The sequence below is a fragment of the Meleagris gallopavo genome, chromosome 2 (genome assembly GCF_905368555.1).
Source record: "Meleagris gallopavo chromosome 2, MGAL_WU_HG_1.1, whole genome shotgun sequence".
Classification (NCBI taxonomy): Eukaryota; Metazoa; Chordata; class Aves; order Galliformes; family Phasianidae; genus Meleagris; species Meleagris gallopavo.
The window spans coordinates 78,742,242-78,759,964 of NC_139405.1; the positions used below are offsets into that span (position 1 = coordinate 78,742,242).

At 36.4% G+C, this 17,723-nt stretch overlaps 1 protein-coding gene across 2 annotated transcripts in view; it reads left to right on the forward strand.

The window, feature by feature from the left end:
• The window catches only part of PHIP (PHIP subunit of CUL4-Ring ligase complex), a 106,628-nt gene extending 89,832 nt beyond the window's left edge, over positions 1-16,796 (forward strand). The window contains exons 32-40 of one of the 2 annotated variants that reach the window (XM_085217744.1): positions 820-945; positions 2,187-2,259; positions 2,628-2,678; positions 3,038-3,187; positions 4,392-4,544; positions 7,346-7,509; positions 7,978-8,258; positions 8,589-8,750; positions 10,540-16,796. In XM_085217744.1, coding sequence (XP_085073870.1) covers positions 820-945; positions 2,187-2,259; positions 2,628-2,678; positions 3,038-3,187; positions 4,392-4,544; positions 7,346-7,509; positions 7,978-8,258; positions 8,589-8,750; positions 10,540-11,183 — 1,804 coding nt within the window. In that variant the 3' untranslated portion in view covers positions 11,184-16,796. The remainder of the gene's footprint in view (positions 1-819; positions 946-2,186; positions 2,260-2,627; positions 2,679-3,037; positions 3,188-4,391; positions 4,545-7,345; positions 7,510-7,977; positions 8,259-8,588; positions 8,751-10,539) is intronic. The other variant, XM_085217745.1, reaches the window with a different exon arrangement.
• Positions 16,797-17,723: the final 927 nt, after the last annotated feature.

Sequence of the window (17,723 nt, forward strand, 5' to 3'; positions counted from 1 at the left end):
TTCGTCAAAAGCATCAGTTATTTTTGGTCATTGGCATAGCCTCTTCAGTAAATTGGTTTTTACTAGTTTGTAGGATTGTCTGGGCTTGGTTAGCTAATGATTATTGCTTTGTGTATTCCAGTGAATTATTTTCCTTTAATGTGTGGAGGAATGGCAGTTCTGATTGCTTCTGATGTCTTCAGTAGCTTTTCATGAGTCCTGCCTTAGGGCATTCTTCCTCTTCTGAAACAAGTCTCAGAATGCCAGTATGTTTCTACAGTGCGCGCACACACTCGTACACACTCACACACATGCTTATTTTGCTTTGATTATACTTTTGTGTGTGTGTGTGTATGTATATATATATATATATATATATAGTCACAATATTGTGACTATTCTTTAGTCATTTAACTAAATCAGACGTGTGAGGAATTCTGATCATTGCCACTTATTAGAATAAGATGTGTACTTCTAATGCATTTTCATCATTACAGTTCTCAACTGTGACTTAAGAAGTGATACATGCTGGGTTATTTATATTATAAAAGATTAGTAATAGCGAAAGCATTACAAGTGAATCTTTCTGGGGAGTGCAAGCTATCTGTATAATGTCAGGACACGGGAGGACAAGAAACCAGAGGAAGCTTCCTTCTGCTGGTGATGTAGGGTAATATGTCTGAGCGTTTATGTTTTCTAATTTAATGTCAAAAAATGAACAGAATAATACACTAGAAGAACAATATGAGGCTTTCTCTCCTCTTTTAAAATATGTTGTTAGAAATGTAGTCTGTTTGATACTGTTTTCTTCCATGATGTTGACTCCTCTCTCTTGCACAGACGACTTTCTTCATTAATGTGGGAAGTCCGATACATAGAACATAATACTCGCACATTTAATGAACCTGGAAGTCCTATTGTCAAGTCTGCCAAATTTGTCACAGATCTTCTGCTACACTTCATAAAGTGAGTTTCTTACCAAGGTCTTTTAGCTCTTTGGAATATAAGTGACAAAGATGTGGTTCTGTAGCTTCAATAAGCCAGTTGTCTGCTGCTAGGGCAGAAAAAAAGAAAGTTTTGTTTACAAAACAAGAGGACATTAGGTTACAAAACAAGATGAAGTTTTATTATACATTGACTGGAGACTTTTTACTGAATAATAAATGTGGGTCTGAGTATCTGTGGAATTATGGATATATTTAATTTTATTACTGCTTTTCTTAGTATAACTGGGAACTTAATTCTAAAATCTTTACAGCTGAATGTGCCTGAAAGTGATGGTTGGTGTACAAAATAAAAATTGGAGGCATTGCAGTCATTAGAAACAGTCTCAAACCTTTTTTGTGACCGTCTGCAATCTAAAGTTTGCTAGAGCTTATTATGCCTGCTGTCCTGATTTGCTTGTAGGCAATGAGTGCATCTGCTTTTACATAGTTAAAATGGCAAGATGCTTCATTAGTTGAACAAAGTGTTAGTATTTTCTTTTAAAAACATTAGACTTACATTACTTACTTGAAAATCTAAGACTTCTGTAACCACACATAAATCTGAGGTTTGATTTCAGACACTGGCAAAAACAGTGAAAAATACTTAACTGCTTCAGATATTAAAGTTTTAATGAAACCCACTTTTAGGAACAGATACACACATGAAAGGCTGCACTGTTAATAATTTTAGTTCTTTAATGTCTTTATCCTACATAGCTTCTTTTCTTTTGATTAATTAAGCACACCGGTGTTATTAAAAGTGTGTGTTTTTAATTGACTTACCTAAATTACTGCAACGCATGAATATTCTTATTTAATAATGGACTATAGTTTGTGCCGATTAATATACTCATCTAAGTGAACTAGAAACACGTATAAAATGTTTCTTATAAAGCTGAATAGTCTGCAAAGCCCTTTATGAAGTATAATAGATTTTCCTAATGCTAATAAGCTCATGGTAAGGGATTATGGTTTTTCATTTTGAAATGTCACTGTTAAGCATTCTGTATTTTATGGAATATAGAAAATATTTTGCAGCTTTTGAGCAGTAGATTAGCTTTTCTTATTAATGTGGTCCTCTAAGTATTTCTAGGGCACTAAACACTTCATCACTTCATTTAAGTATGACTTAATAAATATTGTCCTTACTCTATGCAAAATACAGTTGATTCCGAAGATGAAGACAGAAAATAAAGCTGCATGTATTTTTTTTTTGTACAGAGACCAGAGTTGCTATGACATCATTCTATTATACAATGCAATGAAGAAGAAAGTGTTGTCTGACTCTGATGAGGTAAGTGGTTGTGTCTTGAATGTTGGCATTGCTGGATTGGACAAATGAGACTGAAGCATCTTTCTGACTGGATGCAAAAATACTTTGTTCAGTCACTGTTACAGAGTAGGGTATGTTGCCAATTAGGTGTTTCTTGTTAGCTGGGAAACTGGTAAAAATCCAGGTGCCTCTCTTCCTGTAGCGCAGACAGGTTTTTCTTAGACTTCTGAGAGATTCTCAAAACTGATGGTCACACAAAATGCTTTCTAGAGAGACAGGGATAGAATTGTTAAGACTCAAATTACGAGATGAAATATGACAGAATTTACCTACTCATCTATGCTTATATTTTTTTAACATTTTTATGCAACTCATTATCTTGCTCAAAGGAAGAAGAGAAAGATACAAATGTGCCAGGAACTTCCACTAGAAAAAGAAAGGTAAAATCATATTTTGTTGTTTATAGTGCATCAAATAATATGAAATGTCTTTGTAAACAAATTGGATTTAAAATTGTATGTCTTTAATTGTGTAATCTCATCTTTTGGAAAGTTTTGAATTTATTGTGACTGAAGTGTCACTCTCCTGAGTTGTCCAGTATAAAAGAATTTCTGCATGGGCTGTTTGGGTTGGACTCTGATCTCTGGAGGTCCCTTCCAGCTGCTACAGTTCTGTGATTCTGTTGCACATTAGTAATTAATTAATTAGAATTTGTGTCCTGCAGGGTACCCTTTACATTTGATTTTGTAAAAAGAGAGATGGTTTATTGAATAAATACCAGACAATATTATCGTTTCAGGATCATCAGCCGAAGAGGCGGCTACGTAATAGGGCCCAGTCATATGACATTCAATCATGGAAGAAGCAGTGCCAGGAGCTGCTGAATCTCATTTTTCAGTGTGAAGACTCCGAACCATTTCGGCAGCCGGTGGATCTCCTTGAATATCCAGTGAGTTTGAGAACAGCAAGATTGATTATAATAGTGCTGTTAGGTTTCTTTCAACTGTGACCATTCTTTCACCTCATTTAATTGAAACTTCAGGCAGTGTTATTGACAGAGCTTTTCTATCAGTGTTTGACTGTCGCTTGATAATAATGTTTATTATCTCTTTAATTTCAAAATAAATTGTACATCTCTGCTCTCTTAAAAGAGATGACTGTGTTGTAAGTACACAGCTTTTGAGATTAAGATGCCTGTATCCTTTCCTGGGTGAAAAATGGTCACATATGAAGAGAATATGTTTGGTTGCTTATTGTGACAGATATTACTGTGGCATATTTTTTGTTTTCATTTCAGAAATATACAAACTAAGAGTAATTTTCATATCACAGTCATCAAGACTGTTGCAGAAGTAGTACCCTTTGAAGCACTGTAGTGAAATATTAACTGTAATAACAATAACAACTTTCTGCCTGGATGATTTCACTGGAATGAAAATAGCTGTGAGCAGCCAGTTGTAAAAACTGAATGTTTTAACACAAAAGTCTTGTTGCCTTGGATCTCTTTCTTTCTTCTCTAAAGAATCTGGGATAAATCACTTGTCTCAATTAGAAAAAAAGAGGATTCTTTTCAGAAGTCAGTGGTTAGGTCGGTCTTGATGCTCTGGGAACATTAATTCACTGTAGTTTTGGTGCTCTGTACACCGTAATTTTTGAAGAAACTTCAACTTTGTGCCATGGCTAACTACGAGTAGCCAGCCTTTGTGATTCAGATTCTTGAGTGAGTTGATAAGGAGCACTTTACTAGGTTTGAGCTGTCCTCTCTAGCTTTTTACATTCAGAGTTACTTGCACAGGTTGCATACGTTCTGATGGTTTAATTCAACATCATTTGAGCTTCTTATCATATGACTGTTCTCTTGTTTCTTCTGTAGCCTAGTAAAAATTCTATGATTGGTTTGAACAGGGTCTGTGCACTTTTCGTTATTTCAGTATTAACTTTCTTAAACTGTTAGATCTCCATCTGAGCGACTGCTCAGGTTTCAACAGAAGTGCGCTAAGGCTGTCATCAGATTAAAATATTCAAACTGTGTGTTTTAATGCTAGCATGTGAAAACAATATGAAGCTTTAGCAGGTGTATCAAATTCATTCAAATCAAAATGATATATTGAGGCTTGAAAAAAAATTTATAATACTTTGCTGTTTTTTAACAGGATTACAGAGATATTATTGACACGCCTATGGATTTTGCTACTGTTAGAGAAACACTGGAAGCTGGTAACTATGAGTCACCAATGGAGTTGTGTAAAGATGTGAGACTTATTTTCAGCAATTCAAAGGCCTACACACCAAGTAAAAGATCAAGGGTAAGATTTTATTTATTTATTTAAGAATATGTACTGTTTTAGAAAAATCTAACAGGGCAGAAAATCAGAAATTAGATTTTTTTTTTTTTTTTTTACAGTAATCAATTTAATTATTTCTGATTTTCAAACATGAATATTTCTGAGAAGGTAGTGCAACCTTGTATTTTGAAAGAAAGTTTGCTGTTTAAGTGTCTGTATTTCCGATATTCTGCACTTTGTTTCAAAATATTTCCAAGTGGATCTGCAGGGAGATCCATGCTGAAGGCAAGATGGTAGAAATGTGACTGTGTGTACAGTAGTAGAGTGTAACTGATATTTTGGAGAAGAAATGGGATTTTCATTGTGCATACAGATATGAACATCTACGTACCCTCAACTTCCTCCACTTATGATGTTGTCCAAAACTGAACTATCACAAGAGCAGAGAATTCTAATGTTCACTAGGATGTGGTGAGATAGTAAAGAGGCACTTAAACAGGTCTGTTTCCCAAAAATCTTGCACAAAATTGAGCCTACAAAGCTGCTGTTACTAAGCTGGTACTGAAATACCTTTCTGCAGGTAGATTTCTTAACATTTTCTCTCAAATTCACTGGTAGGTGCATTATCTGCTGGAGGTGAAAGGTACAAATGTGGCTTTTGTTGAAGGCTACCTAGGCGTGTCCAAGCATACTGTGTAACTTTTCTGATAATATGTTTTGATGTCTTCACTAGCTTTCACAACTGACTTTTAAGCAGCATATTAATCATTAGGACTTTATCATCCTAAAGTGCATGAACATCTATCTTAATGGAAGTTCTTAGCAAGACTTTATCAGTGATTGTTATCTTTTCAGTCAGTAGTAGTCCCACTCACAGTTTGAGCTGACTGAAAAAATCAATCACTTCTCCTGTCGTTGTATCAAAGAGCAAGGCTTTTGGGGTAGATCTAGATTCTGTCCTGATCTCACTTTATCAGCTAAAACCAAGATAGAAGAATTCTGGCCATTGTTTAAGCTCCAGTGTGGTTTCATTGTTTCTTCTGACATTGTTATATTCTTTTCCATCTTCTTCCAAACAGACCAGGTTAGTAGAATTAAGCTTTTTTTTACTTAGAAGCAAAAGTGGAGTGTTTTGTGGTTAGGCATTTTTTTTATTCTGGAATGTGTGCTTCTGTGTATAGGCATGGCACTGTTTTTATTCCCAGTCTTACAATTCAGTGATATTTTTAGTATCTTACTCTACATCACTGATGCTTTTCTTGAAAAGTAAATGTAAAATCCATTGGATTTTTTTTCTTGGCACATCTAACATACATTTGTATCTAATTTTTACATATTTTCACGTATTTTACACATTTTCTTTGGATGTCCTCTCCAGAAATGCTCTGAGTATCTGTCACTTCCACTGTTTAGTCTGGCACTCAAATAATTTGATATGTCATGGGATAGGCATTTATTGCAATACTGTTGTTATGCTTTGTATTTCAAGATTTTTCTGTGTCCCTTCTTAAAATATCTAGTCAGTTCATTTATGAATTTGTTTCCAGAATTAATAGCAACTGTGTGCCATCAGTTAGTTGTGATCTAAAGTGAGTTTGATTGTGTCTCTGTAAGCCATCCAAGAACAGAGGGGGGAAAAAAAAAAAAAAGAAAAATATGTGCCTACGTAGTTCTAATTCATCTATCGTAGTTATTGCAACCAACTCAGCAGTAGTACTAATTCATCCATAAGAAGAATAAAGTGGTGCTCAAATTTAGGATGTATGGGTGCAACATAACGCAGAAGAAAATTAGTTTTCTTGATCCTGTGTATGACCAAGTAAATTCCACGAGGGGTCTTTCTCTATTGTTTCTTCAGAATATTACAGAATCAACAAGGTTGGAAAAGACCTTCAAGATCATCCAGTCCAACCATCCACCTATCACCAATAGTACTCACTAAACCATGTCCCTCAACACAACATCCAAATGCTCCTTGAACACTTCCAGGGTCAGTGACTCCACCACCTCCCTGGGCAGCCCATTCCAGTGCCTGACCACTCTTTCAGAAAAGTAGTATTTCCTAACGTCCAGCCTAAATCTCCCCTGGTGCAGCTTGAAGCCATTCCCTCTACTTCTATCACTAGTTACCTGAGAGAAGAGGCCAACTCCCAGATCACTACAACCTCCCTTGAGGAAGTTATAGAGAGCAATAAGGTCTCCCCTCAGCCTCCCCTTGTCCAGACTGAACAATCCCAGCTCCTTCAGCCGCTCCTCATAAGGCCTGTGCTCCAGACCCCTTAGCAGCTTTGTTGCCTTCTTTGAACCCTCTCCAGGGCCTCAATGTCTTTCTTGCGGTGAGGGGCCCAAAACTGGACACAGTACTCAAGGTGCAGCCTCACCAGCCAGAGCTGAGTACAGGGAGACAATCGCTTCCTGTTCCTGCTGACAACACCGTTCCCGATATACGCCAGGATGCCATTGGCCCTCTTGGCCATCCAGGCACACTGCTGGCTCATGTTCAGCTGAGAACACAGCTAGGACACACATAGAAAGGAAAACATTCTAGAAATGCAGTTGGAAAGTGACAGCTGGAAATGTGACTTTTCCAGATTTTACTTTTGCTTGTATGTGATCTTCAGTCATAATATACTTTTCAAATTGTGAGAACAGTTAATGCAAACTGGATTAGTGTAAATGTGTTGCAAGAAACTGTATATTTCTTTAAAACATTTCCATATTGGTCCGTACCCTTTTCTAGCTATTGCACCGTGATAGATAAATAAATGGATGCTTTGGAAGAGTAGAAAACTTGCTCATTTAGTGCCTTTTTTCTTTTTTAGATCTACAGCATGAGTTTGCGCCTTTCTGCTTTCTTTGAAGAACATATAAGTTCTATTTTATCAGATTATAAATCTGCCCTGCGCTTTCATAAAAGAAATACAATAAAGAGACGAAGGAAAAAAAGAAGCAGAAGCAGTTCAGTTTCCAGTAGCGTCGCATCGAGGTATGTTCATTTCTGTACAGTATTTGTGAAAAGCTGTGCATGTTTGACATACCTAAATAGTAGAATTTAACGTGGTGGTTTCTTAATACTTCCTTTATTGTTCCCTGTGTTGCAGAATGATAGCTTTGAAATGCAAGTTGCTATGGTGTGGGAGGTTTTAAACCTTTAACTAGAGCTATCCTAGTGTAAGTGCTGAACATGTACAGTAAATTAGTATTGTGAGGGTAGTGATGGCTTCATATTTTGTCATACCTGCAGCATGTATTGTGATCCTTTATTAAAGATTCACTTTTTAGAGGCTCACAACTACAGAAATTTCTTCAGAAAACGTCATGCTTGTAATGTTCTTGATACAGAGATGATTCATTGTATTTCTCCTGTGGTCTCAGACACTAGTATTTATTTTTATGTATTCCTGTGCAACATAAGAGTGGTCATCCAGGTTTCAAATTGTTAATTCTTTTGCAGTCCTGAAAGGAAAAGGAGATTAATAAAACCTCAGCTGAAGGGAGAAACTTCTGCCTCCTCTTCATCTTCTATACCTGTGCGATCAACAGCACTGAGACATGCCCCACCTCAGATGAATGGAAAAGCAGCTGAAACCTCTTCTCTTGTAAGGACTAGAAGCAATAGGGGGATAACAGATGTGGCTTCTACAGAGCAACCATCTACTTCTTCGGGAGGAAAGCCTTTAACAATAAAGCCTTTAATTACGAAACCTAATACTACTGCAGGGTCAGGAAAGTCAGGTGAGTTGGTGGAGTTACTTTTCCTGCTAGCTTTTTGTTATGCGGAGAATATTTCTAAACATAAATGTTGATTTTTGGAAAATCAAATGTGTTTGTCTCAGTTAAGACTGGTGTTGTTTTCAAGCCTTGAGGTTCATCAGTGAAAAATTGAACAGGTTAAGGTATGTTATTTAATCCAGGAAACTTTTTTCACTCCTAGATCACAATTCAAGTTGCTTGTAATAGGATATGTAACTTCCTTTTTTGCCGGATAAGATTGAACATATGGTATCAAGTACTCCTTATAAATATCTTTCTTTTCTTTTTATTCTTTTCTTTTTATCCTTCTAGTACTGGAGAATTCGACCAAACATTCCAAGAACCAGAATATTTTACCAGTCTCTAGCCAATCTGATAACAGTCATAACACTAGGAATAACTCCACAAAAGAAAATCCTGAGAGAGAGAAGCCAATCAAGCGCAAAGTAAAATCCTCTGCTGTTAATCAACAAGGTACGAAGTTTCTTTGGAACACTTCCCCCCCATACACCTTCTTGCTCATGTAGTGGCTGTAGTTGCACTACAGACTTTATAATTTACAAGTGGAATAATTAATATATGTTATGATTTTGCAGAATAAGGAAGTCTAATGGAATAATTTGATCAGTTTTCTTCTTTATATAATTAACATAATTTTGATTGCTCACAGCACCATTTCCATGGTTGTCTAGCCAATTTTGATAGGTTAAATTATCTTTACCTGCTTTTAAGTTATTTCAAGAGGGATGCTTTAATTGTATTACAGTTAGCTTATAAGTTCTCAAATTCCAAAGCAGACTTTTGCATGGTCATATTTGAAGCCCTGTAGGCTTTACCTACATTTATTTATTTAGGTTCTATTTGAGCCAGTAACACTGAGGGTGATGTTGCTCTCCATTGAAGTAAGCATAAATGTGACAGCATCCCTGCTGCATTTTTTTTTTTCTTGGGTCACAGCAAGACAGGGCTAGGCAGCGTTTGCTCTTTCTGCTGAGTGTATGGGTTGATTGGACTTAGTTTCATGTAATCTTCTGGCTGAAGTTGCTTGGTCTTTACATGCCTGAATATGTTCAAGCTCAAAGTTTCTGTGGAGACTGAAATTAATCTCCCTAATGTAAAAGCTCTCCTGCTTATGAAGAAGCTTTGAAATGTTAAGCTGTTACCAAAGCAGCTAGATCTGCTGAGCATCTCTTTCTGCATCTTCAGGAAAAATAGTAGTCTGCAAATTGGATCTCACCTACTTTGATTACTGCCTGTCATCCTCTTCTCCCTGAGGATTGTTTGTTCTTTCCAAACGAAAAACCTGTGGTCTGATAACTTAAATAATCTGTCCCATTCCTTTCCATCTTTCTCACAAGGGCCTCAGTTATTACTATATTGCATGGCAGAACATGTACGTGACTGGAGGATTGGTCACACAAAATCCAGGTGTCTGTGGCACAACTATTCATGAAAATGGAGTCCTGTGCTGCTAGTGCTTTATGGGGTGTACTTGTACACTGCAGAACCTGTGCATGGTTGTTCAGTCAAAAGAGTGGGTGCATCATACTATGAATCTGATCTTGGTCATGTTTTAAGCAAGGGCTCTGGTATCAGGGCACCTCTGTAAGAGGTCCTGTGGCATGACCAGATTCAGTACCATTCAGCTAGGAAAACCTCATAGTTCATACAGTTCTCCAAATATCTCCTTCTGACATTTGTCTAATGAGATGTCTTTGCAAATTGCATGTTTTGTTGTTGTTTTTTTGTCTCACACATTTCTAACCTTACCCTCACTTATTATTAAAATAAGTTTAGTCTAATGAAATCACTACAAAATATGATACTTGGGCTGCAAGGAACTTTCATTTATCTAGAGATGACCTGCTCTGAGTTATTCCATATCCTTGCAGCAGTGCTGTATGAGCAACTTTTTTGCTGTTACAAATAACAAGTATAAATTTTTGGTCACTTCTTTTGCATCAGCCAAGAAAAAGACCATACCTGTTCTTCTGTTCTTTTTGTTCTGTATTTTTTCTCCCTTTTTTTTTTTTTTTTTTTTTCTTTTTTTGTCTCAAGCTACCTTTAGCTAAGACCAGATAGAAGTTAGTCATTGTTGCCTACTGATATGAAACTCTGGAGTTATACTTGGGTTTGATAATCACTTTGAATCCATTCAGATATTTTACTAAGAGCTTTGTTAAAGTAGTGAGAAAGTAAATGTAAATGCAAATCTGTTGCATCATCCATACTCTCATGTTTTGTTTCATTTTGTTCTTTACAGCAGACTGCAAGAATAATGCTTTGGCATCAGGAAGCATTCAGGTAAATGGACATGGAGGGCAGCCTTCAAAGCCTCCAATTAAAAGAGGCCCTGGACGGAAACCGAAAATTGAGGCTAATAACAATACTTGTGAAGTGGTGCACAAGAAAAGAGGCAGAAAACCAAAAAAGCTACAAATCGTTGAACAGCAAAAGGTTGCAGAGCAGAATACAGTCCAGACCACAAAGGATGTACTAGAAGAAGCCTCTGCTTCTACTGCATGCAATTCGCTTTCTGAAAATAATATGAAGGAAGACTTGGTACAAAAAAAAGGCCGTGGGGGTAGAAAGCCAAAAAGAAAGATAAAGACGCATCCATCAGGCTCGGACCTTTTAGTTCCTGCTAATGTTAAAATGCAAACAAGAAGCAGGAGGAAAAAGATAGATGAGCCTATGGAAGAAGGGTCTGAGGAGCTCAAAGATTCTGAACCTCACATGAGAACTAGAAACCAGGGTAGGAGGACAGCCTTTTACAATGAAGATGACTCTGAGGAAGAGCAAAGGCAGCTATTGTTTGAAGACACCTCCTTAACTTTTGGAACTTCTAGCAGAGGCAGAGTCCGAAAGTTGACTGAAAAAGCAAAAGCTAATTTAATTGGTTGGTAACTTTTACCAGGTGTTTTACTTCAGAATGCTATGAAGCAGGTACAGTTAAGGAACAGCAGAACAGACTTCTGCTTCCCTGCTGCTATTATGGGCTAGAAGAATATGTTCTGATTTGGGAGAAAGATCTAGCAAAAAAAAAACAAACTGAAAGAACGTTCTTTGAAAGAAATATATATTTTAAACTTTTGCTATTTATTGCCCTTCAAATAGGTTATGCATTTCAACAGTCATTTTGTTCATAGTTGAGAATAATTAAAACAGTTTCCAACTGACATACAGAGTTGAGAACTACTCCACCCGAGTAGTGTGTAGTACTCTACACAGTTAAAAAAGGTGACGGAACTTCTAATGCCACAAACTGAAAACAGAAATCTATTTTTGACCAAGCAAAGTACACTCTGATTGTAAAGTTAGGTTGCCTAGGAAGGCAGAATTCACAAAAAGTGGCAGTAAATTCACTTTCATTTCTATTAAATACGAATACAAAAATTCCAAACTTTGCTAATCTGAAAATGCTTGATTTCAGTAGTGATGGAACATTCAACTGCAAAAGAAGCCTACCACAGGCTGTTGGTTTATCCAAGTTCTGCCAAACATAGCAAAAATGTAATCACAAATATATATATATATATATATATCCACATTGGAAAAAGTTTGACTAATGTCTAATTTTTCAGACCTTGATTCTTGTATCAATCACTAAATCTCTGTTTATTGTGCCAAAGACTGAGAATCAGTGCAGTGGAAAGCCTTTTTTTTTTCTTTTTGAGTGTCAGTACAGCATACAACTTGCAGTGAAAAAGCTGTGTATTGTTTTAAATAGTAAGTTGTTAACATTGTTCTGAACTGTATCCTTTTTGGTACTTTTGGTAGAAAATAATGCACTGGTGGGGTCCTTTGACAGAGATGTTTTAGACAAAATGTATAATTGGTTAAAGGATTCAAGGAAATTACAGGACAGGTATGGAATTACGATGTTTACTTTCTGATCCAGATTGATTGTTGTTTCTACAACTTAAGACGTGCTTAAGAGGCTAAAATGACCTACAAAGAAGAGTGTATGTGTATATATTAATATATACATAAACACATACGTATAAAATATTTCCCAGGTATAAATTTTTTTCAGGATTTTTTAGATAGCACTAGAATTGAAAATAAATTTTAAAATGTCATACTTTATAGTTTAATTTTAAGGGGAAGATTGGTTATTTTCAATTATTAAGGTTAAAAAGGCCAAATCACTTTTTATGCAATCATGTTTTATACAGTGGTCTCATTGCACATTGCGTTTTTCTGCACTTTTTATGGTATATCACGCTGACATACGTCAATATTCACCCTAAAGAAGAATTCCATTTAATGATTGTGCCTTGTATTCTATTATTTCTTGCATCCTTAGTAAAATTAAGTTGTCTATTGTAAATGATAACTATATGACTTAGGGGAATGTATTGTTATATGTACTGCTATGGAAAAGAAGAGCAGTTATTTATTTGTTTATGGTACATTTAGTTATTTTATACCTTTACAAACAAACTTTAATACCATTTTCTATCACTTCAAAGCAAATGTTGTCCAGTGTTAAGGAACAAATACGGAAGTAGTCCTATTTTCTGAAATCTGGTATGGTACAAAAATGTAACCAAATTTTTCTGACGATGCATTATTTTGGAACTTTGGGTGGTGTGACAGATTTCTGTGTGACCCTAACTTAGCTCAAGAAATAAACCTGACATGAAACCTCAATTCCGTACACCCTTACTTTATAATGATTCTTTTTATTAGTAGTACTTTTCTTTAACAAACAACATTGGCAAGATCCGGGAGGGCATACAGAATTAAAACCTTTAATTTTGCACAGATTCTCTATATGTATTTGGGGCCGAATTCCTCACTCTTTATTTTCTGTTACAAGAAAGCATCAATATTTGAGCAAAGAACACTGATATCTGGCACAAAAAGGAATGGAAATATGCTATTGTAGGTGTCAAACTGGTATCCATCGTGCTTAGTTTAATGTAATTTCATTAGTCATTTTGTTACAAAAAAAAAAAAAAAGACTATAATATTCTTCCAGATCCTCTTTGAATTGTTGTGATTATTAATTGGGGGAACAGGGATCAATTTGCATTTCATTTGTTGTTCTATACCTATTTTTTAAAAACATGTCTGTATTATTCAATTAAAATGGCATCACTGATCATGTGGTAAGATGAACTGTGGCTGTTCAGTTACAGTACAGCTTCATAATTCAGAGCTAATTGCTTCCACATTTTGTCAATTCTCACTGATGAAGGCAATCATTTGAAAACGTGTAATTTCCTGATGTTATCTGCATTGTAATATACGAAATAGATTATATCTAAAATTCAACTTCTGTATTTACTCCATTTGTAATAATGTTTTATATGGCATGTTTATGTATATATTTATATATCAGAAATACCCTGTATGTACGTTTTGGAGACTTAAATAATATCTGTTCCCTTTAACACTAGGTAGAAAATTATCCATCTTCACTTTATGAGAATAGAAGGCCTTACCTGCAGAACAGGGCTACTCTTCCCACCCAGTGACAGTGGTGACTTAGGCAATATTGTGGAATTCATATTAGATACACCAATTTTTTCAAAACTTCTAAAAATCAATTGTGCATCAGTTAGGTAACTTAACACACACAGACACACACACACACACACACACACACAAAATTAGAAGTTAATATCAGATTTAAAAGGTTTATTTTTATCATTTAGTTTCAGTAGGTTGCAAACTGCTTGAGACTTTAGTCACCATCAGACTGCATTTGGTTGGGAAAAATTGTGTTATTTGAGGCTGTGACATACTGTATTGAGACAGAAAAGGAGCTTTTGATGGCCAAGTTTTAAATTTTTAAATGTGAGCAATAAACTGTTGATCACTGTTCTGATAGTGAAGAACTTGCAGCCATGTGCATGTTCTGTAACGCCATCCCAAGTACCTAACAACTCAGAAAACAGAGTATCAGATTCCCATGTGCTCGTTTCACATCAGCATTTTAAATATTACATAGGTTTATAGTCATATGTGGTCAAATGATCTTGCAGACCTGGCAGCAATTAACACCCTTACATTCGTTACCTTCATTTATATTTACGTGAATACAAAGATACTGTTCTGATATTTCTGCTCTATGCTGGGGAACGTTCCAATTGATTTTAACCACTGAGTGGTATCTTACTAGCAGTGTGTTTTTTGACTGCGGATGAGGAAGTAATTTCTGTTTCTGTGATACCAGTGTGCTTTAAGTGTTTAACAGAAATCACTGTACTCGTGCCTACATATTTAACAACTCTTCTGCCACTTTGTTTTCTGTTGTTAACGTGTTATCCAGGAACTGAACTTTAAATCTTACTGGTATATTGATCATTGATGTCAATACTGACTGGAGTTCATTGTCACTCAGCAATGACAGTGGTACGACTCTACAGAAAAATGTCTTCCTCCAGTGGTTGGACTGCCGTGTGATATATTTGCATATGTTTCTTTGTACAGTGTCTGGTTTGTACGTGTGATCAGTTCGTGGGTAGACTTGTAAGACTGAGTTGGTTGAGTTGAATATTTCTATGACTTAATATTTGTAAAACTATTAATTGATAAAGGACCCTGATGCAGCACGTAGGATATATAATATCTATTAAAAAAATAAATTGTAGTGTAGAGACAAATTACTCACTGTATTGCTGTACAAATATTTGAATACCAGTTCTGATTCTGTGCCAGAGGCTTTTGCCTTACCAAATAGAAACAGAGAGACAAGACATACAACAAAATAACAGTCTGTCCATTTGGTAACTTTGAGCTTGTTAGAATTTCTGCACCACGTTGTTAAATCTTTTGCTCACCTTTGTTGGACTGAGGTCTACAGGTACATGCTTTCATGTGTAATGTCAATCTAGGCACACGTTAAATGGTTGGCTGGTTCTATAAAAGCAGTAGACTTAACTGGAGAGCTTTCCCCCTGTGCTTAAATGCTACATGGGAGGTTAGAGGATTTCAAGCTCACTTTCATCAACATTTGCATTTAATTTGTAGCGTGCGAATCTTGCAGAGGTAATTATAGCCTACTGCTGGTCAGTCGAGATACAGATGTATCATAGTAATTGCATTGTGTCCCAAGTCCTCACCTTTTTCTAAGGTAGTGTCTTTTGTCCACCGTAGTTACTCAAAGGTTTCTGTCTTTTTTTAAATAATTAAAAAAAAAACAAACATTAGTGCATTTCTGCAGCAATGCTGTGAGGCAGTGGTGGTGGAGGGCTTTCAGACATCACCTAGAAGCAGCAAAAGCTCATTTTCTGTTTACAGATTCCTACATGTTTTCTTTTTCTCCCCAAAGTCGTTGTAAGAGATTGGTTTCCAAGGGGACTTAGGCATTCAACTGATAGAAGGGCTGTTTGTTTTCTGCTGTAAATTATTGTATATAAATGCTTGTTCGTATGCAGAATGAAGTGTATCCAATTCCATAAGTTTGGCCAAAGCTGATAATGTGTTTCAATAACAAATCTGGTAACGATGGTTGATGTGATTTCCTATTTTTGAGGCAGGAATACGGCTTGTACGCTTGCTACTGTGTCTGGGGGAAATAGGTTAGAACTACAGCTAACCACAAGGCACTGTGGCACTTGTGCTAATTCTTACGTGGGAATTTGCCTTGTTATTTTACAACCTGCTAGAGAAGGAAACGCCCCAGGAAGGCTGGTTTAAAAGGCTTCTTAAATTGCAGATCAAGGAGATTAGTGCTATTCCCACCATTTAGCTTTTAGGGGTGAGGTAGTGAGACAAGTAGTCATTTGAATCCTTTTTAATGCAGATAAATACATCAGGAAATTCACTTCAAATGCGAATTACACATTTTAGAGAGGGAAGGTAGTATTGTGCTATCAATTTCTACCCTGAAAGAAGAACGAGGTCATAAAAATTAGGAGTAGAAAGAAATCGAAGTACCTGGCGTGTACACGTGCCTGTATGATGTACATGTACTGTTCTGTGCTTACAACTGCGTGTGTTGGTTTGATGCATTGAGAACATACAGAAGTTACATTTTTGGACCATACTAAAACTGCAGAACTGGCAGACAACTGGATAATGATCACAAGTGAATTAAATTCTGTCATAATGTTTAAATATGTATAGAATTGAGCTAAACTTAAGGAAATTACTGGGAAAGGTTAATTTTGAAACTGACACATTTTCAGATTAAAAAAAAAAATTACACTTATTTTGTACAGAATTATGTAAAACACATCTGTTGTATGTAATGAGTAACAGTTTTAAAAACTACAATTCCTTAGCTTTATCGAGGGGTTTGGTTGTTTTTTTTCTTTTCCTTCCAGAACTCTGGATTATCATGTTATAACCTGAAGTATCTCACCAGGATAACAGTGCCCTTTCTTTTTGTACATAAGGATTGGAAATTTCTTTACTGTTATGTGGACACTTTCTATGTTAGTTTTGATGCATAATACTTTGAATCCTTTTATACAAACTAGAATGTATGTGTAAGAATTACTGTCACTGCAATGTAGTAACTACAAACTTATTTTTAAATAAATAGAAAACATGTTTTTCTAAGTTGTCCAGCAGTGTTTGTTTCTATCTACTGATTTACTGTGCTGGGACAATTGCGTTGTGTTCTTCAAAACAGCCTACGATCAGCTGACTTTGGCTCCTTGCAGAATTGTGTTTCCTTACGCATTATGTGGCTATTAACAGAATTACAGCCACAGTAGCCTTCAAAAGAAATCAGAACTTGCTATTTTTTCACCTTTTTCACCTAAATCTGCAGATCTGGAGGCAATATAAAGGCAGTAGCATCTGGCACTGAAGGTGCCATGGTGCCAGCTCTCTTAGCTGATTTTCACACATCAGCTGGGTAACCTCATCCTGCAGGAAGCATTCTCACCCTGCCCATGTGACAGCTGCCTCTATCACAGCTACAGCAATTTGTGCAGGAACCTCTGCTCAGCAGCTCTGGAAGAAGATAAAAACTTACAGGCAGAAAGAAACACTTGATATTTCAAATTCTGCACCATGTGGATTCTGTTGAATTTCACCTTTTACTTGCTTTAACAAATTATCTTTTCTCCTCGTGTACTTTACCTGAAACCCCAAGGAAGTGATAACAAGACCCTGTTCAGCCAAACAGATGCAGGTAGGGCTGCTGCTGAGCGCTGGGACCAGAGGCAGTCATGATGCAGGAATGGGGGTCCATGACACTTACCAGAATTGCCCATGATGGGGCCTATGGAAAAGTGAAGACTTGTTTGCACAGGAGAAAAATGTCTCTGGTTCCCTCAAGTACCCCTGCGAGTTTTAGTCACTAACGTGTTTTGCATTGAGAGGAAGACTTACAGAGTTCTGACTTCCAAATGTTTCCTCCCATGTTTGTGTGGAGTACTGGTGCTTCTACACATTCTCAATGTTACTGTGTTTAAGAAGTGGTGTTTTTTTCCCCAAGGCTAACCACCCTGGGTCAAGGGTTTTGGTGTTAGGCCTGGC